Below are 23,598 nucleotides of genomic sequence, written 5' to 3'. Positions count from 1 at the left end.
CAAAGCAATATTGAATTGATTACCACTTTCTTGTGTGTTAAAATTTCTGCTTTTACAAAATCAATGGATGATAGTATGATGTTATTTTAGAACGGAAAATTTTAATGCTAAATAAATTAAATCTTCCTTTGCTAATTATTTCTGTGTGGAGAAGTGATACTTTGAATTTCTCTGTGAACGAGAAAGCCCTTAAAAATTCAAGGATGCCTGGCTACCTTAGCAGTCTCCCTTTTTATGTTTTAACCATCTAAGTGAGACAAGTGGAAAAGATGCCATAGTTTTATACACGTCTCTGTGCGTTTCTCCAGTATTCAATTATCAGCATCCACACAATTCAGTATTAACATTTTTAATGCACTTCAGGATGCCCAGTCGAGCAGCTGTATGTGCAGCTCTGATGTATGCAAATCCATTTTGCATGCAGCTCTTGACACTTTTTCATATTCGGGATTATGGGAAGCCTTTTCTGTGCCACTCTGATGTATGCTAATCTTTGTTTCTCTAAAAACACTTCAAAAGTCCGGGCAAAAAGAGAGAATTTCTTCTTCACTGAAATCCTGTGGTTTTTCTGTACTCAGTCTACCACATAGTCCAAAGCAAAGTTTCCACCGATGGAGCACCAAAGATGCTCCGTATTGCCTGCTCTGGGCAGCTACTTCTACCCATCAAGTATTAGAGACAGCCTAAGATGTGGCAGTCCTCTGCATAAAAGGCAGTCTGAATCATTCATTTCTTTCTTGAATGTCAGCACTGTTGTAGATGTAGGGCAAAAGCTGTATCAGGAACGTCACCATATGCACAGAGGCTGGATGTTGCCTGAGCTGGGAGCAAGAGCACACAGTGCATTTAACATATAAATGATCAATCAATTAAAGTAGCTGCCTAATGGCTTTGTAATTCTGGCTTGTAATGCAGTGTATTAATTATCAAATGTGTTACTTGTATCTGTGATATATTTTTAACGTATTATTTATTGACTCCTTATAAACTTACTGTGGCTGCCAAACTCTCAGAAGTGTGCACAGTAAATGGCAAACTCAGAGTATTATTTTGTACTTGCCATAGCTTGCACTGACTGCCAGGTCCAAACTATGCACTGATGCTAAAACACCTCTGAATTTAATTGTGGACAGTTTGACATCTTCGTAGCACCATAAAGACTAAATGTAAATCCCAGGTTAATGAAGGAGAAAATCCCTGCAGTGTCATTGAACCTTCTCCAGAGTGAATTCAGTCTGTCTGATGAATAACTGTTTAACGCAAAGCCATATCAGTTGGTGTCATAGATTGTAAGAGCAATGCTGTTGGTTTAGCAAGAAGCCCATCCGTGTGAACATGAGTTAACAACTCCACAGTGCCAACAACTGCTTGGTGTTGCTTCAGGGCAGGAATCCCAGTGAACATAGTCAGAGATGCTCATATGGGCACAGAAACATGTTTCCTAGATTTTAGGGATTATCGACAATACCATCATTATTCACATTATCATCTCATCTTTCTCTGCATTCAGAATTATATGCCATGAGGGTCCCTGCAGTGTGATAATCACTCTCTTAATATCAGAAATCAGGGTTCCTCACAACTTGAAATTCTTTCAAGTCTGTTACACACAAACAACTGTATTTATAGTCACATTTCCCTACAGTTTTAAGCAAGAAATAGATCGGTGAATATTTTTGAGCTGGATACTTGTGGACAGTCTAGCAAAACACTTGCTGTCAATGTGATCGAGTTCCACCTTGTATTGGGTTTGTGTGGCAACAGTTTGGTAGTGGGGGGCTACAAGGGTGGCTTCTGTGAGAAGCTGCCAGAAGCTTCCCTCATGTCCAATGGAGCCAATGCCAGCTGGCTCCAAGGTGGACCCACCACTGGCCAAGAACTGTGGTTTAACCCAGCAGGCAGCCACTTGCTTACTTCTCCCCAGTGGGATGGTGGCGAGAACTGGAAAAAACATGAAACTTGTGGGCTGAGATAAAGACATTTTAATGGGACAGCAAAGGAAGGGAAAATGATAATAAAGATAAAAGAATATACGAAACAAGTGATGCACAATGTAATTGCTCGCCGCCCATTGACCAATGCCCAGACAGTCCCCGAGCAGTGGGCTGCCACCCCCCAGCCCAGAGACGGGCAGGAGCCGAGCTGCGCCCGGGGAGAAGGGAGCGCTGCGGAAGGTGCTTTGAGGGTCGGGTTTATTTCTCACTGGCCCGCTCTGACTTTCCCCGGGGCAGACCTGGGTTGTGCCTGTGACGGTCACTGGGGAGCGATCTCTCCCTGCCCCCACCCCGACCCACGGGCCTGTCGTTACATTCTCTGCCCCCTGCCCGGCTGAGGAGGGCAGGGACAGAGCGGGCAGGGGGGCACCTGCCCTCCGGCATGGCCAGCCCGCCACACAACTTTAGTTCAGAGTATCTAATAATCTGAAATAATCCTATATCCTCACCTGTAATCCTATAAATCTGAAACTAACGTGTGTACAGAATTTGATTCTACAATGCTTTTAGCTTGCCCTTGTTTCTACTACTACTGTTGCCATCATTAATTTGTCTTTCTGTATTTGGATTACCTACAAGTAGCTCTCTGTACTGCCTCTGGGGAATTAGCAAGACTTTAAAAAAATACAGTCTAATGTAAAAGTAAAACCAAAAAGAAGAGGTGTTTTTTCTTTGGGGTTTTTTTTTCACTTCTCCTAGCAGGAGGGAAATACATTTATTATTTTTATTATATTTATTATTTTTATTATTTTGAACTTCTAAAGGTTTTGCTTTCCTTTAATTACCATAAGTTACACATTTTCTAGAAGTTATTTTGCAAAAGAGAAACTAGAATTTTTCATTTAAAATGTCAAAGATCCATCTTTTTTGAAAGTCTCTTGAAACAGAAAATCAAGATGGAAAATAATTTTATCCACAGAAAGATTCAATGTTGACAAACTGATAAGAAAAAAAAAAAAAAGAGAGAGAGAAAAGAAAGGAATATAAACTGCGTGAAGAACTCCTTGCCATCTCCAGCTCTAGGGTTGTCCTATAGTGAACTATTTAAAGATTCTGCCAGGTGCAAACACACGTAGGTGTCCTGGAAATCCCTTTGGTAGCTCCATTTTCCCAAGGAGAGCTTTGATCCCAGCCTACAAATCACCTAATGGCATGGGAAGGATGTGAGTGTACAAGGACACTCCGTCCACCATTGACTCTCTGCCATCAAAGATTGTCAATAGGAATGAAACAGCAATTTTTGTCCGGTTGTGTCTGCTCGGATGTTTTAAAGAACTTTTTGAAGCAGAGCAAATCACAGAGATAGAGTGAATACATTTTAGTGAGTGAGTGAATTTTGGTTTAGGATTTTCACTGTAGAATTATTGTTTCCATTGCCCCAACTTTGAGCACTCGGTGTGCCAGCATATATAAAGACAATACAAGAAGTCCCATCCCAACCCATCAGTGCATATTGGCCCACCACAGAAAAGCTCTCATAGTCCAGCAGGTTAAACCTGTGTGTCTATCCAGCTTTGCAAACCACAGGATGAGGAATGAAAATAATATTTTTTAACAGCTTGTAGCGATATATTTGCTATTTAAAACATCGTTGGGTCTGTGGGGAAGGAAGTAGATATATGAAAGAAAATGAACTACCACCAGGGAAGCAGAGGTGCCATCTCTTGATTAGCATGTATGCAAAGAGGTAGGGATCCTCCAAAAGTACTTTCTAGTAAAAGAGGGGCTGTGGAAGACATTACTACTAGTAGCTTGCTTTTCCACTGTTGGTTTACAGCACATTGCTGGTGAGACCTGGCAGCCTCCAGCTTCCCAGCCCTGGTCACTACTGTTCACACCTTTTTTCTGGAAATGCTCTCATTCTGGTGCTCCTATTTTGTCCTGAAAATACGTGATCTCGGGGTTGAGCCAAAGGAATGGGCCATAAACAGGTCAGCAGCGGAGCTGCCCATTACGTTTGAATTAATTTCCCTTTTCACTGGCCTCTCCCAGTTTACCCCATGAAGAAGACACTGAGGGGCCAGTTTGCAAGGGCTGGTTGCTTCATGGTCTGCAGATGTGGCTGAGCAGTCCCTTGGCACTGTATTAACCTGGAAAAGTTAAGTCTAAGCTTAGTTTCGGTATATTATCAGTGCGCTTTTTCAGCAAACCTGTCATGATATTAAGCCTGACCGCAGTAACAAAGGGCTATTATAAAAACAGTGACTTATTTACATTACAGCTCCCTTTGGAAATAAATTGACCATGAGTTTATATACAATCACAATTATCCACGTGTTTCCCAGTGATAAGGGGTACCCAGGTAAATGTCATACCTGCCTAGCTGGTGCCACCAAGGGAGGGAACCGGGCTTCCCACAGCCTTGCCCTTCACCCCAAACCCAATATCACTTCTCCTTCAAGGCTGAAGATCAAGTGCTATGTGAAGAGATGGCAGTAGAGGACACAGCTTTTATAAAAAATATGTCTATTTGATTGGGATCCTGGAATGAATTTGCAGCATCAGCATTTTTTATTCAGAGAATCACAGAATAGTTTGGGTTGGAAGGGACCTTTAAAGGTCATCTAGTTCAACCCCCTTCAATGAGCAAGGGCATCTTCAACTAGATCAGGTTGCTCAGAGCCCCATCCAACCTGACCTTGAATGTTTCCAGGGATGGGACGTCTACCATATCTCCAGGCAACCTATTCCAGTGTTTCACCACCCTTATCATAACAAATTTCTTCCTAGTCTAAATCTACCCTCTTTTGGTCTCAAGCTGTTACCTCTTGTCTTATTGCAATAGGCCCTGCTAAAAAGTTTGTCCTCATCTTTCTTATAAGCCCCCTTTAAGTACTGAAATTCACAATAAAGTCTCCCTGAAGCCTTCTCTTCTCCACGCTGAACAACTCCAACTCTCTCAGCCTGTCCTCATGGTGGGAGTGTTCCATCCCTCTGATCATCTTCATGGCCTCCTCTGGACTCACTCCAACAGGTCCATGTCTTTCCTGTGCTGAGGACCCCAGAGCTGGAAGCAGTACTCAAGGGGGGGTCTCACAAGAGCAATGTAGAGGTGGAAGAATCACCTCCCTTGACCTGCTGCCCATGCTTCTTTTGGTGCAGCCCAGGACACAGTTGGCTTTCTGGGCTGCCAGTGCACATTGTTGGGCCATGTCAAGCTTCTTGTTAACCAGCACCCCCAAGTCCTTCTCAGCAGGGCTGCTCTCAATCCCTTCATCCTCCAGACTGTATTGATACTGGGGGTTGCCCCAACCCAGGTCCAGAATCTTGCACTTGGCCTCGTTGAACCTCATGAGGTTTGCACAGGCCCACTTCTCAAGCTTGTCCAGGTCCCTCTGGAAGGCATCCCATCCCTCAGGCATGTCGATCTCACCACTCAGCTTGGTGCCATCTGAAAATTTGCTGAGGGTACATTCGATCCCATTTGAAGATACTAAACAGTGCTGGTCCCAGTACAGACCCCTGAGGGACACCACTTGTCATTGATCTCCATCTGGATGATTCATCCAGGAGAGCTTTGGGATCAACCAGGAAAGCAAAGACTTAGGCTCAGGTTGTCAGTTTTTCCTGGGCAGTTCTTCATTTAGAGCGTGATGCAAGCTTCACTGGTTAGAGCAAACTTTGTTTCAGACCCATTTCTGGCTGCACTGGCTCCCCAGGAATGGAGAGAAGTCATTCTGTAGACCCAGAGGAGAGGTTGTCCATGCTCAGTTCCTAAGACGGCTTCTGCCATAGACATGGTGGGTAGGCAAAGGCAGAGATTTTGGAGCTAGATCATCTTTCATGGCATTTCCAGCTCCATTCAAAGCAAAATGTCCCACTTGACTTGAAGACATGAGTAGGAACTGTAGCCTGTTGAGGACAGCACAATTAACCCTGGATATTAACACTGCAATTTCTACAGGCAAAACACGCCTCGCAGGAATTCACTCTTGGTATGCAAGGGAGAAGGTGGTGAAGGACAAAATGTCCTCACCCTGGTGGGAGGATGCAGAGATGGCAGCTCTCCACACCCAAAGGTACCGGCAGACTTTCCCTTTCCGAGCCAGAGCCCCCAGCCCTTTCCTCAAGCATTGCAAGAGAGTTTTCATTTCCAGACCGCTCAGCAACATGCCTGATAAAGCCTGCCAAGATAAAGATTTATTTTGAGGCAACAGAATGCAAATTCCCCACCCAAGTTTCCTGTTAGTCTTATACACATCTTGCACAAAAAGCTGTTTGCTTACCCTGGCTGCGCAGACCTGTTATGCACGTAGGCAGGGCAGGCTGTGTTAGAGTACCAAGGAGATCTCCTATCTAACTGTCCAGCCTGAGCCTGCCAGCAAACCTGCTTACTGATAAGACACAAGCAGGTAATGATTTCTTTTCAGATCACTGACACCTAAAATGCCATGCAGTTACACTCCATAAACCACCTCCAATTTTTCTTCTATTTACTGTGATGGATGAAACACTGCCCGGTAGCTGGCTCCAAATTCAACAAGCATGGAGGAGCTGCTACTCTTTCTCATGGCTTAAATGGTCCTGAATGGATTTGTTTTCTAGGCACTGTTGATATGATTAGTTGGAGTTGCTTGGGGTGAACATTTTAATAAATCCAAGAGTTATATACCAACTGGCTCACCCAACTTCGATGCTGCGACCCTGTTTGACAGTGGCAATCAAACAGATTTATGCCTTCCAGCATGGTCAGGGATGGGGCAGAAGAGTTACAGATCATTTTCTCTCTGACTAAATGGCAGGTGAGACTTGGCTGCTTTTCCATGGCTGTGGGCACATGGGACAGTAGCACCTCTGTCATCCCTGTGAGGGTGTAATGATGGACAGAAAGGAGCCAGTTAGCTGTGAGAAACAAAGCACAGGCTGATTTTAATCATTTATGGATGAAAAGGGAAATTCATACAGCAGCTCATGCTTTTCCAGAATTGCATCCTGTATTGGCTTTTGGTGTCTGAGAAGGACAGGGCTCACCTTGGCCTGCCAGTGCCACGTTGCTAGCGGCATGTGAGAAGTCACACCACGAACGAGCTGAAGTCACAGAGGCTGTGCTGGGGCACAGGCAATGCCCCCCTCATGTCTTCAGCCCTCATCTGGCCTTTGATGTTTGGTGACACAGGTCTCCCAGTCTCTGGTTAAGGGAGATTCACATTTCTGCCCCATGTTTAACTGTTAGGCTGCCAGGCTGCACAGTCTATCTCATCCAGCAAAAGCCTCACGCTAAGGGGTCTCTGGCAAGGGGTCTCTGGCAAGGGGTCAGACCAATGGAGTGTTTCTTCTAAATGTCAGCCAGCTCCAGGCAATGCAAGGCAGCCAGCGATGAGCCGGGGCGGGGCAGACAAGCCTGTGGTTTGGAGTGAAACAGTCCCCTCCGTTGTTCCTCTCCAGGCCTAAGCACAGACCTGGGGTGGAATTTTATGTGTATTTTTCCAGGGACAGGCTTTTTGCTGCCCCAGGATGACATCTTCCAAGACTGCTCTGGACCTTTGTGGGTACAGTAAAGCAAGATTTAACCTTCTGTCATCTCCCAGGCCAGGGCTTTGAGACCAAGGGCTGCTCGAGTAGTTACTCATGACGAGTGCAGATGGGAAGGAAGTCCCAAAACAGCAGGAAGGATGCTTGAGGACATACTGTTCGTGTTGCCAAAAGATGTTATAACAATATAGCTGTCAGTGGCTTAGCTGGGAAACAAATTCATCTTTGGAGGTTTTACAGAGCGGGGATCTGAGCTGTGCTTCTGAAAATGGGCACTTGCAGTTCTGCTGCCGAGAGCTTTCTAGCACAGCAGTCTCTTGAAGTTGAATTGCAGCAAATCACTACTCCTTGAAATGTAGTTTCCAGCTGGAAAATACTGTGGGTCATAGAAGAGTTGTATGATGGCCACCATCAGTTATAAGAGAGCTGCAGCAGGTCACATTGTCCTTTCCCAGCTTCTGTTGGGGCAGGTGTGTAGGTTTTGAGTCTAAAGGACTTTGGGAGCTTTGAACTGTTCAAGCAATGAAGGGGAAGCTGGAAATACCTCTGTACAGGGATGCTGTTCCCTGTTACCTTTGTGCTGTTCTGCCTGACATGCTGTGTCTGGAAAATGCTGGCAACTTCAAACTAGAGAAGTGTGTTTCACACCAGGGTTTTAATGTCAGTTACAGACCAGAAGGCAAAAGCTGGATCCTGAACCATCAGCATCTAACATGAGCTACCAAAGATCTCCTCAATGTGGTGCTGGCACTAAGTACTTCTTCGCTAAGTAAAGTAGGCACCAAAAAGGGGTCAAACACTACCTTAGTGTAGTGGGACATTTACAACTTGGGGATGATGAGAAGTGGTGCAGTAATTTTTTTCTCAATGTTTTTTCGTTATTATTTTCTACATGCTTTTTGTTTAAGATGCATCTTTTAAAGAAAATCAAGAAATGAAGCATTCTGCTAATATTGTGAGGCCAACCACATGGATCTAGTGCAACCCCCAAACACTCTTGCCCTGCACTCCATAACTTGTCTCATGCCTCCAGGCAGCAAGTCCCCTCCGTCCCAAAGTCCCAAAGGTGTTCTGGTGTTGACTCGTCTTGGGTGGGTTTCATGCCTGGGGCTGAGGTTGTCCTGGACCAGCCCTGGGAGGGATGCAGATACAGTGGCCCCTCTTCTGAGTCCTTATTTCAGGTTCCCACCTGCCTTTGTACCCCTGTGCTCCTCTGGGCTGGTGCTCCTTTCATGGGCTGATGGTTCATGGGATGGGCCTGGCAGCCTTCGGGGGCAGGGTGTTATCTGGGATCTCCTCCTACCTTTGTCTCTCTGTGCTCCTTTGTGGGTGTGCAGATGAGCTTCTATCACATAACCTAACAAGTGCACTGGGAATACATTACATTTGTAGGTGGATTTGTAAAAAAAAAATTTCCTGAAGGTGTTAAGAATTTTATCCATGTCTGTTAATTGCCAAACTGGCAAGGGACCAGGGACATTCTTCAGATTGTGAGTTTACAATACAAAAAAAGATCTACACTGGGGGAAAAAAATTAAAGCAAAGGAAAAATAAACCCCCTCTTTATGTGCCTTCTTTCTAAAACGTGAGAAGACAATGCAGAAAAACAATTGCAATGGATTGATTCCAGTTTATTTTATGATGTAAAACGTAGACAAAGGATTAAGCTTTGCTCTCCTTTATGACTGTTTAATCTCACTAGACTCACCGCTATGCCAAGGAGAGAGCTTGGAGGAGCCTGCCCCTTCTTCTGAACCTGCCCCTCTGTGCTCTTGCCTGGGACACATCATTTCACGTTTTCCCTGCATTGCATGTCACTGCGTGTTGGCAACATAAATGTTATCCCAGGGTGTACAGGGGTGTCTTACATGAGAACAAGGGTATACGTAGGAAGGGGGAGGAGGTGGGAAGGTAGTAGGAGAAATCCAGACTGCAAATAAGACCTTAAGCACCCAATCACTTAAGGTAGCTTAACCTGCAGTTTGCACGAGCTGAGCTGGGATAGCTGCCCACAGGCGCAGCCCCGCTGTACTTAAACTCTGTTTAACTCTCAGGGACAAGAGCTGGGCACAGAATTTAAATGCCAGTACCTGAAGTCCCCAGAAATTGTTTCTGTGTCTGAGGCCAAAATAGCCTGTTCACGGATGTACTCATACCAAGGTCACACCAAGGTGTGTTGATAAGGACCGTGGCTGGTACTACGCTACTTACTTGTAATGGCTTAAATTAACTATCACAAATATTGTCAGGAGGTAAAACATTCCCAACAGCTGAGGTTGGCAGCCCTGTGTGGGTTCCCATACCAGCTGCTGCTTCAGCATCACCCCGGCCCTTCCTGCTTCCTGGCACCTTGGCAAATCCTATGGAAACCCTTTTGTGAAGATTTATGAATGTATATGAGCAGAGAGAGACACAGGGACGATCTAAGATGGGGTGCAAGATGCTGGGAAGGGTGAAAGTACTGATGTCTGGGTTGGATCTAATGTGTTATGCTTTAACCGCAGCCAGCAACTATGCCCCATACAGCCGCTTGCTTACTCCCTCAGTATCAGGATGGGTGAGAGAACTGGGGGGAAAGAAAGTAAAATTCATGGCTTGAGATAAAGACAGTTTAGTAGGTAAAGCAAAAGCCATGCACACAAGCAAAGCAAAGCAAGGAATTCATTCACTGCTTCCCAGGTGGCCAGGTGCTCAGCCATCCCGGGGAAAGCAGGGCTCCATCACACGCAATGGTTGCTTGGGAAGGCAAATGCCATTTTACTCTGAACGTCCCCACCTTCCTTCTTCTCCCCCCAGCTTTACGTGCTGAGCATGATGTTATATGGTCTGGGATATCCCTTGGGACAGTTGGGGTCACCTGTCCCAGCTGTGTCCCCTCCCAGCTTCTTGTGCCCCCACACTGGCTTGCTGTCAGGGTGGGGTGAGGAGCAGAGAAGGTCTCGCTGCTGCGTAAGCTACTCAGTGGTAGTGAAAACATCCCTGTGTTATCAACACTGTTTCCAGCATAAATCCAAAACATTGCCCCTTACCAGCTACTATGAAGAAAATTAACTCTATCTCAGCCAAAACCAGCACACAAGTGTTTTAAGAAAGGGAAAAAATGGTCCTGGGCCAAGTCACAGTGAACTCAAAAGCATTTTCCATTCATTTCAGCCTTCCTTTTCCTCAGGCCCTAAATCACATTTATAGTCCCCAGAGCCTTTCTGCCATGGGTTGGTGGGTTGGTTGGTTGGTTGGTTTGTTTGTTTGTCGCCGCCGCCCCCCCCCCCCCCCCCCGAGTATCCATAGGAAACATGAGCATTCATAGGAAACTATAAGGAGCGAGAATTAAAATAGGGTAGCCAGTGTTTACTTTCACACTGGAAAAGGGCCTTGGGAGTTCCTCTGCTTTCTTACCTTACCATCACATGCTATAAAAGACAGGATGATTAGGAGTTTGGATACAGTGCAGCCCATAAACACTGGTTTGGTTTTTCTTTTTCAGATTCTAAATATAAGTTTAACCTTAGCTCAGTTACAAAACAACAGCAAAACAAACAAACAAAAAAAAGTAGAGGGAAAAAAACCCTGGTGAAATGGATGTTTGTTTTGGAGTCCAGAACTGTTTCTTTTATGATCAATACTCCATTTTATAGGCTTTTCCAAGAAAGGCTGGATAATCCCCGTCCCTCCTCCACTTAAAAAAAATAACAGAAGAGCAGGATCTGTATATACAAATACTGAATTGGGCCAGCATTAACAGCAGTAGGGGTTCGACCCACCAGCATCACAGCTCTTGAATTATCCGCTCCATAAATGGACAATCAATCTGCCTGTGGGATTTGGCATATTTTGGGGGGCTTAGAGGCTGTGGTTTTGTTTAGACAAACAACTACATCCAGGCTAGTAAAGCAAATGCACTTGGGGCCACTCTCTGGCACAGAAGCCAGCTGGCGTGGATGGACCGAGCATGGGGGCTGCGCTCTTAAGCTCCATTTCTAAGTCTCCAAGGCACAGCGGCAGCATCCCCACTGCCTTTTGGGTTGTGATTCCTAAATTATACCCAGGAACAGTTTGAAGGATTTCTAGTTAGTCCCAAAAACTTTTCTCTAAAAAATTCAAGGTAGTGAAGGATTGTTCCCTGGTGCTGTTTAATTGACTGGTGCAGGCATGCCTGAGCAGCTAGGGTTAATAAAGCCTTTTGTTATCCAGCCTGACCCACTTGTCAGCCCTTGAGCTCTTGTAAATGCATTTGTAGGGGCCAGACTTAAAATAAATCTCAAGGCATTTGGCAAACAGCAGCTAACTGAAGGGCACACACTGCCTTTCACGTGCTGCAGATGAGAAACCTGAAGCAGAGCAAAAGGTTAAGAGCACGGCCTGAAGCTCCGGCCTGTGGGTTTGGTTTTGTGGGACACGGTAAATATTTATGTGCCGCCTCTAAAAACCAGGCCTGTGCTGTCTCCCAGACACCATGTCAACCCTCTTGGAAAAGCGGCTTGGCCTCGGGCAGCTCCTTGTGGATCCCCCGGAGAAAAGCCAGAAGCAAAGCTGGGGATGCTGTTCCCAGCCCAGAGCTGTGGCCAGCAGATGCGCTTCCCCCATGTCTCAATAAATATTGGGTTGGGTTGATGAAATGAGGGGGATCCTGCATCAGTGTGATGCACAGAATGGGTTAAAATTATGGGGTTTACTTTAAAGTTTTATTTAAAAGTTTATTTATTTAAAAGTTGCAGTTTTGCTCTATGTTTGCTGGCCTGAATCCTGTAGCTGAGTGGTGAATGAGACTTCTCTTCTTGGAAATTTGCTTATTCGTAAATTGCGCATATTCTGACACAGTTCCTTCTCTGACTTTTTTTTTCTTTTTTTATCCCTTTTTTTCAAATCAAAAGAGTGTTTAACCTATGGCACTTTTGGGGCACTTTGCAAATATCCAAAATTTTAAAACCCACACATGTTTTTCTTCCCACAAAACAACAGCATTGTGGGAGGAAGGGATCAATTTTTTTGACTTTTAAAAACTCGTTTAAATCACTGCTGCCAAGCAGGGGACACCAGGAGGGGAACGGAGAGCAGCTCTGGGTCCCTCTGTATCCCCTGACTCACTGAGGCAAAGCGGCTCCCTGCCTCTGCCTGGCTGGGGGTCTCATGGGAACCCTCGGAGATCACAGGCTGCCCTCACCTACCCTTCCTTGGCAGGAAAAATAGCAATGGTCCACGTGAAACAATGGTCATTTATACTTTGATTTCCCCTGTTTGTCCCAGGACGTGTAAGCTGTTCTTGCTTGGCTTTTTCTGAATCATGAGTCCAGCCCCAATCCTTAAGAAATTAAGCTGGCTGGGGGGAGGAAGAGAAAGGATCTGATTCCTTTTCCTCCCTGTCCTGCTCCTCTCTCCTTTGCCGACTGCTTTTTGTTCAGCTGCTCTGAGTTATGAATACTTCACTGTGTATCTTGTGTCTACCAAGGTCATCCTAAGGGAAGGAGGTGAGTAATTGCCATTCAAATGGCTACAAACTGTAATTCAAATAATGCCAGAGCACAGAGGCTGATTCAAGACAAAGGGTCTCATGTCCACAGGTTGATGCTCTGCCCTTTTGGAAATTTCACCCTGAAACTTCTCAGTATGCAAATACCACAGCAGAAATTGTAGCTGTTGCTGATGTGTCGAGGGTTCTGAGCTGGTCAGAAGTTTCGTGATGGGCAGAGAAAAGTAGAGAAATGAGGCAGGGAGGAATGCAAAAGAAATTTCTGACAATAATTTTTCTTTTTTTGTGTGTGTGTATGTCTCCAGGTTGCAAACTGCTCTCCATGGCTTAAATGGACATCAAAGCATATCTCTTTGCTGGAATGTACACCCCTGGATGATCTGATCCTTCAAGAACTAACTTCCAAGAAAAAAAAAAAAAACAGCACTCCCCTCTTCTTTCTACAGTTTGCTTACTTTAATTTACACACAGAAAACCTACATTTCAAAGCTGATATTGCTCCCCTGTAAATCATCTAGTACGTGGAAGGACAAAGGTCTGTCTTCGTTGAACCCCCATTGGGAGAAGTTAGCAGCAGGTCACAAAGAGCTGGAAGAGACTTTGGAAGCACTGTGAGAAGGTGAAATACCCAGCTTTGCTTTTTTTAAGCCCATTTGGGGGAAATGAAGATTATTCCTTTGTGGATGGGGGTAGTGCAGTCGGTATGTTCAGCCTAAGCCCGGGTTGGTAACTGGCAGGCACCTGCAGCACCCTTCGCTTTTTGCCTTACACTGAATCCTACATCATACTTGGTCAGCTGCACCGGCAGAAACCGAGTGAGAAAGATGGTTGTTGTACGGAGGAGGAACGTGAAAATGTTTACCTTTGCCTTTTTGCTCATCACACTAACGTCATTTCTGCTGAACTACACAAACCAGGTGACCACAACCACCTGGGATCTCAGACATGTCATCATGCAGTTTTCAGAGCAAGTCCAAAAACTCTTCAAATACCCCAGGAGACCATGCAGCTGTCACACGTGTGTTTCTGAGCTGGGATGCTCCCTCTGGTTTGATCAGAGATTTAATTCAACTATGCAACCTTTCCTGACCTCACAAAATGCCTTGATCCCAGAAGACAGCTACAGGTGGTGGCTGGTAAGTGGGATGTGTGGATACGGCCCAGCATTCGTGCGAGGGTTGCAGTGTCAGGCTTCGAGTCATGCCAAGCAGATAGCGAGAGACAGTTCCTGCCAAAAGCACTTGCCATCTCAGTTGACAGAGCAGGCAGAGGTGGAAGAAAGCGGGTGTTTGTGCTGCTGTTTAGCTTGCAGGCACTTCGGGTGCACGTTCACTTGCTCCAAGCTAGAAAAGTCCCTGGCAGAGTTAGGCAGTGAATCCAGGATTTGGACATGTGAATGTTGCCTTTTTCTCCCTTCTCTTCAAAATATTAGACTTTGTAAACCAGCTTGTTTTGCTTCAGATGGTTAAAAATGGCTTTTGCCATCCATCAAGGCAGCAGAGCAAACTCGCAGCAGAGCAAACTCGTTGGGAAGTGTGTAATTCCCCTGGGGCTCTTCCTATCACAAGACATGTAAATAATTAGCAGGATTCAATGGAAAATGATTAATTCCATGTGTATGAATACAGTCTCTGTAGTGACTGATGTTGTTTAATGGTAAAGTGCATGGGTGGCCGCGGGTCACTGGGGAGGAGCAGTCCCCGCGTATCCTCAAGCAGGGTGGTCCAATGAGCCCTATCCAAGCATCATGAAAGCTAGTAGATACCTTGCTTGGAAAGCATAGGAAGGAAGGTGTATCCTGATGTTTTGTGTAATCAAAGCCCCTTTTATGTTCTGTTGAAACAAGACATTGATTAAATGAGTTGCTCATGGTTTGTCCAGCCGAGCTGCTAAAGCGCAGCTTCTGGCTGCAGCAACACTAGTCAAATTGCAGTTTCATTGTGGCTTGCTTTTCCCTCTTCAGAAAAAATAGTCTCCCTGTGCCTTTCTTGGAACGCACAACAGCCTGCAACTTGGTGTCCTGCTGTGAGCACAACCTCTGATGTTGAATTTGGGGCTTTCAGCCCTTCCCTGGTGCCCTGGCAGGCCCCTCTGGCAGGCACCCACTTTCACAGTGGGGGCATTTATGTTTTGGAGGAGGTGTCAAGTGCTGTGGAAATGAGACTGTATCTGATTTATCACTTCTGCTGGCTGTTGCATTTACTGGTGAAAAAGAGATGCCACTGAACTCCAGTTCTTTAACTGTTGCATAAATTATATCCTCACCTTACAGCGAAACCTTCCTTTTTGCTATGTGCCCCACAGACTCCAGGCATTGGATCCTTTCACCTGCCCCTTGACCGTGACTCAGATTTCCCATCCATTGCTTGTGGGTTTTTTTGCAGCCCCCAGACACTTTTCCTTCTGGTCCATACATTTCCTAGCTGGGCTTTGCTGGAGCCATGAGAAGGGAAGACAGCAAGCTCAGGTTGTAGTTCCCCTTGCCCTGGGGTGAGGTTTCACCAGGGAGCTGATCAAACAACCAGCAGTTTTCAGAGGGGGGGGTACCCCAAATTGAACTCAGTAGTTGAGAGGATGAGGTTGTTCATGGACACCAGGAGCATTAAGGCTGGTTGTAAAGTACCTCCTGAGTGCCTCTGAATACAGAAACCAGGAGCACTCAGCACCTCAAGAAGGTGATGGGGAGAAGGTGGGATGATCAATCCTAAATCCTGCCGTCGGTGCTGGGGCTGTGCTCCTGCAGCACCCAGGCTGAGGAGGAGTCCTGCAAGACACAGCTGGGTGGACTGCGTGCCTCTGCTAAGGGGGCTGTGCCCCCAAGGCCTTGCACATCACCCTGAGCAAAGCTGTACTGCGTTCTGTGCTCTGACCCCAGTCTGATTTCAACATCAGGTTTGAATGCATTCTCCCTTAAAAAAAAAATAAATAAAAAGGAAGCAAAAGCTTGAGACTCTCAGTACAAAAGTTTGAACTTCTGATTCTCCTTGGCCCCCCCCCTTCCCCAAATAAAAGCTGTCCATTAATTTTCAGGGCTGTCTAACCCTATTGTTAGGTTTTCATTCATTTTTTGGAATTCAGGTCAAGTTCAAAGGGAATACACCACTTCAGAACATATAATGAAAGCAGGTTTTTTTCTGGGATGGTAAAAATAAATCTTCTAAGATTTCAATACTCTTTTTTTCTGCCAGAAGTTATCTTCAACCAGAATATGTGAAATATTTTGGTGTCCTCCAAAACTGCACTGTGTATTGGAAATCAGTTACTTACTGAAAATACTTGCCCTAAGCTATGGTAGATGGAGAAGGTGTCCTGACTCTTCTGAAAGATGCTTTTGGGTAAACCCAAGCGTGACATGGCCTCGGCTCCTCATTGCAACCTATTTCCTATATACATGTTGCTTTCTGAGGCAGTCGGTGTCATTGCTGTGCATCCTGACCACACTGCCTTTTCACTGTTCATTTTTAGGCTCGCCTTCAAAGTGGTTCTGAGATTTCAGCCAGTCTTAAAGAAAGCATGGTTCATGGCCATGTTTTACCATAGCTTGCTTTGCCAACTCAACAATTTGTGACTTTTTACTATATTTGTACTTAAAAAGATGAGGTATGAGGAGACATGAGATCACTTGAAATTTGTTTCAGGGGAGAAATGACTGTGCATTTCTCTCAGGAACTGACAGAAGCGTGGTGGTTTCGTTATGCTGTAACTGATACGATGGTGGCTGCACTGGAGCTATTTATTATGAGGCTGATTTTCGTGTCACGGGGAGACCCATGTGATGGGCTTAGACTAAACGCAGGCAGAGCCCTTGCCAGAAAACTGTCTGCCTACCAGGCTGTCTGCCCTCCCTTCCCATGAACTCTGTATATGTGTACATGTATTTGTCATGTACATATGTGTATATGTATTTGCTGTGTATGTGAATAAGTATTATTCATGCAAATAGTCCTTTAGCATTAGTATCCCTCCGCTTCTAGGAAAGCAAGGACTGGTTTCAGAGCCTAATGACCAGTATTTGAGATGCAGTGATCTTTGGGGCCAAAGGCTGGGGTGGTTTCGCTTGCTTACAGCTCTTCACATGGCTACCAGGTCACTTTGTGGTTCATTTGGAGAATATATGGCTTAAGCTCTTCCAGCTTGGTAGGATGTGCTTTTTTGGAAGGAAATATTCCTGGCTGCTGTGAATAAAATCGTGGTGTCTGTACTGGAGTTAGCAGTACTACCTGTACAGGTGGGAAAGAGCAGGGAAGAGCAGGTCAGTGCCACCGTCCCTGCAGCAGCTCATCTTGCTGCACAAGGCAGGGCTGCTTCTGGAGGAGGCACCTGAACATCTACGTGGCTGTTTCTGTGTTCACAGAAACAAGGGGGCTGTTGTCAGGGCTGTTAATTTGCTTTTCATTTGCTTAAATCTACCCAGCTGATAGACTGTCCCTTGGTTACTTTAGTTGGGTAACAAAGAATGGCCTAAATTATGCTCCTGGGTACACCCCTGCAACTGCTTGGTGCATTTTGTGACTGGAAGTTGGAGTCCTCCTCTCTCAGAGGTGATGTGGGCATTGACAATACTCCAGACTGTACTGTAACCAGCTCGTTAGAAATTTCTTCCTTTCCTCCTCCCTCCCTCTCTTCTACTCTCCCTGTCTCTGTCTGTTCATCTGCCTTCCCACATCTTGCACTCAGGGGCTGTGAAGAGTCTTAGTGTTTTGGAACTTGGGACCTTATGTTACATGATGCATTTCCTTCTGTTTATATTTTCTTTCCCACCTCCATCAGCTGGCTCACCTGCAAGTTTTTCATTGTTGTTCCATGACTCAAATGCTGTGGGCATTTCCACTAAATTTAGTAACTTATCTATAAGGAAACAGAGCAAGAATTCTATGCTGTAACACAGCATAGTATTTATTTATAGTTTTCTTGGTTTATTCTCGGGGGGGGGGGGCAGGGTGGGGTAGTATTGTTTTTGGTGGTCAGAAAGTATTAAAAATATGAGATCAGAAGCTGCTATTCTAGATCTAAATTAAGGTTGTTGAGGTTGATGGACTAAAGCTGTGATAAGTAACATCAGGCTCAGAGTTCCCAGGCAAACTTATCTGTAGCACATTGTTCATAAACTACCACATTAGAACAATTTTTATCTTGAGTCTTATGATGGTGTTGAGGGGTTTGCTTTCTTTTTCTTTTTTGGAAGAAAGCTCAGCTCTTGGGGCCATGTGATTAGCCTATCTAAACAAAAATGTTAGCTTTTAGCTGTTATGTTTGTAGGAAAAAATGTAATATGTGGCTGAAAGATTTGTTAACCAGACAGCGCACAAAAGGGCATCCCCAACACATGCACTAAGGAAGCTGTGGAAGCTGCACTTATTTTTAAGACAGCAGCAGAGCTACTTGGCACCCGAGTCATGCATTTTGAATGCTCTTTGTAGAAAATATGCCCAAATACTTTGATCATCAGAAATATTTTTTTTATAACTGGGATGCTGCCTGTGATGCTTTGAAAGCAATACGAAGGGCTGAGCTCACTGAAGGTAGCGTGTAGCTACCAGATAGATGCAGAAGTTGGTACTAGACTCAGTCCAGGTCCCAGTCCCCAGTCCCACTGCCTGCTACATGCCCAGTCCCACCTGGTGTTCTACTGCTTGGGTGCAAGCATGACATTTAGATCAGCCTTGGACACACTGGGAGAACTTGACCCTGGGCTGCTTCATCCCCCTGGCAGCCCCTGTCTACGTCCAGCTGGGCTGCAGCTCCAGGGTCTCCAACAGTGAGGACAGATGGATCTGAAGGTGGTCCAAGATCATGGGTCCCTCTAAGCACTGCAATGTGCTCTGCCAAGCTGCAAGCATCCTGCAGCCAGAAGCAAATGCACACAGAGCTGGTGGAGCAGGGTCTTTGCTCCTTAGAGCAGCATGGAGGTGACCCATACCAGCCATGGAAGTCAGAAATCATACAATTTGGCATACACCTATTATTGTGGTTTTTTACATAATATAGGCACACTACATTCATATTTGTGAATGCAAATTTTTTGACAGACACAAATCGCTAAACAAAGCCCAAACTCTTGAAAGCCCCTATATTCTTCCCCTTATTCCCTTTGAAGCGTAGTAATTGCAGGACATTAAATATAACAATAATAATGCCATATTTTCCAGACTGAGGAGGCATTTTTTAAATTGATGATTTCCTTTTAACCTCTCCTTCAGCCTGCAAAATGAAGATTACCTGGATTTGCCCCACCAGAGTGTTGCTAGGATTAATCTCTGTACAATGTCTTATAGCTGGGAAGCACTGTGTGAGTATTAATGCCTCCGAACTGCTGCAGCGAGACAATTAGCTGTGCAAAAGAGATTCTCATGGGGCTTTATTCCCTCTTTATCTTTTAAAAACAGTTAAAAAAAAATTAGAAAACCCACAAAACCAGTATGGCTACACCAGCTTCCCCAGGCTGCCTGTCTGTGTGCTCGCAGGGTTGCCCCAGCAATGTTGGCTGCTGCCAGACCCACAGCTATACCTGCCTTTCTACACTATTTCCATCCGTGCTCCATCTGCATCCACATCACACCAATGATTACAGGTTAAGCAGAATATTTTCTACCTGCTAATAAGTTGGGATTTTGAAGGTGTATTTAAGACACTGCCATGGATGCAGGATGCACAGGCATCAGGACAGCTTTCCTTTGAGGCTCTCCTGGTTGTAGCTGTGTCCTCACCGCTCCAAGCTACTAGCCTTGAGCAGCCTTGGCTGAATTCACATCCTCCGTTTGCATCCCCTTAGCTAAATTTTGGGTATCGCTTCTTGGTCATCGTTGACAATGTGATGGTACCAGAGAGCCCAGGGAAGCCTTCCAAGAAGTGTACAGAAGCAGCAAAGAATGGAGGTATGCACAGAGTGATGAAGGAAGCAGCAACAGACTCCAAGAAAGTCATTCATGGGTAAAGAAAGGGTGTGCATAAACTTTGAGGTTTGGTGGGGTATTTTTCCTTGCCTTTTTTTTAAATAAGAGATGCAAAACCAGCTAGCAAGCTTATATATGTGAAGTGGGGCGTTTCTAAGGCTAGAGGAACAGGGTAGTTGGTCTTCCCTGTGAAGATGGTTAGGAAACTTCTCAATCTGGACTCCCAATTACAGGTTTTAACAACCTCCGGTGAAAATATGACTCTCAAGTGCCAGCCAAATATTTTATGGAAAGGAGCTGGAGTGTTAAGCAATCTAGTGATATTTTGGATGTAGACACAAGGTGGGTTAGGATTCTTTTGGGGTTTGGCGAAGAGGTTAAACTGCATCTTTAGAGATAGCTGTTGCTTGCACAGACTTCTGATAAAAGCAGCCACTTCACTCAGGACACAGAGGTCAGGTATTTTAGTGTATTTAAGCCCACTTCTAGCAGCTATTTCCATACAGATATCGCTGGCACACATCTACAGCACCTGGAGGGAGGATGCTGTCCCCGCAGAGCCACGTGGTACTGCTACGGCTCTGCCTTGCACAGCACGGACAGACTTTCACCCAGAGCTTTTGATGATTTATAAGAAAGGCCAGACTGCTGGGCTCGTTAAAAAAAAACAACAAAACAAACAACAAAAACAAAAAAACCAAAACCGAACACATTACTCAAAAAAAAGGACAAAAATTTGGTGTGGGAAAGGAACTATAATCGCTTGTAATTGCAACGCTATTAAAACGGTCTTTTTCAAGAAGTCAAGTAAACATTGTGCAATAAGAAACTGGCTGCACATTGAGTCTGAACTTTTAAAAGCTGTATCTGCCTTGGAGTTAACCAGCTTCATTGCCTACTCTCTTTTGCTGAAATGTCAGACTAACCACTGCTGGTTGAAGATTAGGCCTGAAAAGTGTGGCTGGATCAGATAATCACTGAGGAAAATAAAACAAGAGCACTTTTAATGAGTTAAGGATAGATGTCTTAATGTATGGATGTTCAGCACACAGTCCCCTAAGGTCATCATCTTATCTGAGGTCACTGAGGGGTTCTCTAACTGCTGCGGAAGTTTCGTACAGCCGAGGGATCGCAGCGTGATGGTGTCCTGCCTTCAGGCTGGTGCTGGTGCCCATGTTTTGGCCTTGTTGCAGTAGTTACTCTAGAGGAACAGCAGCGTAACAGAAGGAAAAGGCAGATCCCTGCCTGGGTAAACGGAGGTGCCTATCCACAATAATGTTTCTTACCATTTTAATGCATCAAACAGAAGTCGGCACTCCAGGTCCTTTCCTTTCCTGATGCTATCATTCTGGCTGAAAAGGCAATTTAACTCTAAAGGGGGCTAAGGTACTTAGAATTTTTCTGAAAATATCCTTCTTCATCTGAATTTTCTCAGGCAAAATCAGTTCAAGAATTGGGGCTTTGCTTTTTTCCACCAGAATAAATGTTCTTAAATATGTTTTGCTGCATGTTTGGTGGTTTTCCCTTTCATTTCTTAAAGACAGTTAAAAGTCAGCTCACCTTTACAGAAAGAGATCATATATATAGGTTGGATTCATAAAGAATACATGAGAATTTAGATATGTGAACATGTGTTTGTAGCATCACATGCAAATTTAGAAGAAAACCTTTTTCACTTAAGTAATTGAGCCATCCACTGAATACTGACATACGTGGTAATAATGACAGTGCTTGTCTGGGCATCCTAATCACCTGGCATCCTGATCACCTTGTGCAGCCCATCTATAAGTGTATAGGCTAGCAACGATTAGCAGGCAGATCAAGTCTATGTATGCAACATTTCTTTGTCTGCTCTGTTTCAAGTTCTTGGCCCCAATGTTGTCGCTCTGAGCTCGACAGACCTGTTCAGTTTAGTTCAAATAAGGTTGCTTTACATAGTTCTGCAAAGAGACAGCATGAAATTTAAACAAAAATTACGGTGATACATCTGTTTGTGTATGTGTGTGACAGAGAGAGAGAAGGATTAACAGGTCCTGGTGCAGTCAAGGGGAATGCACCAGAAACTAAAGTCAAATTTCCCCAGGGCATTGCTGGGAGTGGTGTGAAACGTGTTTCTCCTCTCTCCCTCCCTGTCTTCCCTTGCCCTGGGCTGGCAGAACAAGGGCAGAGCCTTTTGGCAGATTTTAGGAGACATTCTCCCTTTGTGAGCTTGCAAGCCAGTGGCACCACAAGGATAGGCAATGGTTTTTGTGAGCCTGCCAACACTCCCAGCCTCTTTAGTAGCCCTCAGAGACAAGAGTTCCAGAAAGGGAGTGTCTGACTGTCACCTGCCCTGCACCTTGCTTGTACCTTCCCAATTCCAGCCATTGTTTCCACCATGCACCACAGAGTTGCTACAAAAGAGTTTCCCTCCATGGCAACAGACACAATGACCAAGGTCCGGGTGGTTTTCTTCATCCTGGAGACTTTTTTAGATGATCCAACCCTCAGGGCTAATTCTACTTTACTGTATTTTCCTATTGCTGTAGAAGCTGATTCTTCCACAGTCCAAAACTGCAGCAATAAGATCTCCCACTTCTGGCATATGCAAAAATTTGTGGAAAGGATGTCAGCCACTTCTGTGCTCCATCAGGTTCCCTGAGACTCTTCTCTCCTTCCTAGGAGGGTTAAAATAAATGTTATGCATGTTCTAACAGTAGATACTTACCATGAGGGTGGTGAGGCACTGGCCCAGGCTGCCCAGAGCAGCTGTGGGTGCCCCATCCCTGGCAGTGCTCAAGGCCAGGCTGGACGGGGCTGGGAGCAGCCTGGGCTGGGGGGAGGGGGCCCTGCCCATGGCAGGGGGGTGGGAACTAGGTGTTCTTTAAGGTCCCTTCCAACCCAAACCATTCTATGAATCTATGATGTCTGGCCCACGGTGGGATTAGGTTTATAGACACCAGAGGAATATTTATTCTGCTAAGGTCAGCCTTGGGGAAAACTCATGATCTGTTCCATCATGGCTAGAGAGAGACTGGAGGGGTGTGGGAATCCAAGGAGAAGGAGAGGAACCAAATTAAGAAAATTAATGGGAAGAGATTTTCCACTTTTTTTTTTAAGTTCACATTTCTGCTCCCAATGTGTAACACATACTGCAGGAGACAGTGTCTGCAGGTAGATGCAAGAATGGTTTTTGAGAAGACATTTGAAGCTACATCTTGCTCATGGAAAATCTAACTATATTGGTAACTTGGCGTGATTACTCTCCCTAACAGAAATTGCAAGGAGAGAAAACTCCGAAGAATATTAATGAAACGCTCAAGGAATTGTTTGAGATCATTCCGGGGGATGGGGATCCACTGCAGGAGCAAGGCACTTACACATGCAGACGATGTGCTGTCGTGGGCAACTCTGGCAACCTTCTGCAATCTCAGTATGGCCAAGATATTGATTCCCATGACTTTGTGCTCAGGTGAGTAGCCATCACCTTGGCTCCAGATGTCTCTGTTGTTTGAGATTCACTGGTATTATTGGGGACAAGTAAGCAAACAAGATTGCAGGGGCTATCTTGTGAAATCTGGTACTTAGTTCAAATCTAAGTGCTAGGGCTGTAAGCTATGTGTGTTGGAGATACGAACTTATGTTTTAGCTTGGAAAAAAGCATTAATAGGTTTTGATACCATAGCTTGTTTTGCACTATCCATACTTGCCTGTGTTAAAAAATATACCTGAAAAAACCTGCGGTTTCGAGTAAAAGTTATTTCTGCAGCTAGTACTACAAGTGTTCTTTTAC

General features: G+C 45.1%; 1 protein-coding gene across 1 annotated transcript in view; it reads left to right on the top strand.

Annotated features, from left to right (window-relative positions):
• ST3GAL1 (ST3 beta-galactoside alpha-2,3-sialyltransferase 1) overlaps positions 1-23,598 on the top strand; it is an 80,564-nt gene that overhangs the window by 40,906 nt on the left and 16,060 nt on the right. Inside the window, exons 2-3 of the mRNA XM_055703955.1 lie at positions 13,239-14,069; positions 23,081-23,277. Coding sequence (XP_055559930.1) covers positions 13,758-14,069; positions 23,081-23,277 — 509 coding nt within the window. The 5' untranslated portion in view covers positions 13,239-13,757. The remainder of the gene's footprint in view (positions 1-13,238; positions 14,070-23,080; positions 23,278-23,598) is intronic.

This window comes from Falco cherrug, chromosome 3 (assembly GCF_023634085.1).
Source record: "Falco cherrug isolate bFalChe1 chromosome 3, bFalChe1.pri, whole genome shotgun sequence".
NCBI lineage: Eukaryota > Metazoa > Chordata > Aves > Falconiformes > Falconidae > Falco > Falco cherrug.
Note: the sequence above shows the minus strand (reverse complement) of the source record. Positions and strands in the feature narration are given on the sequence as shown.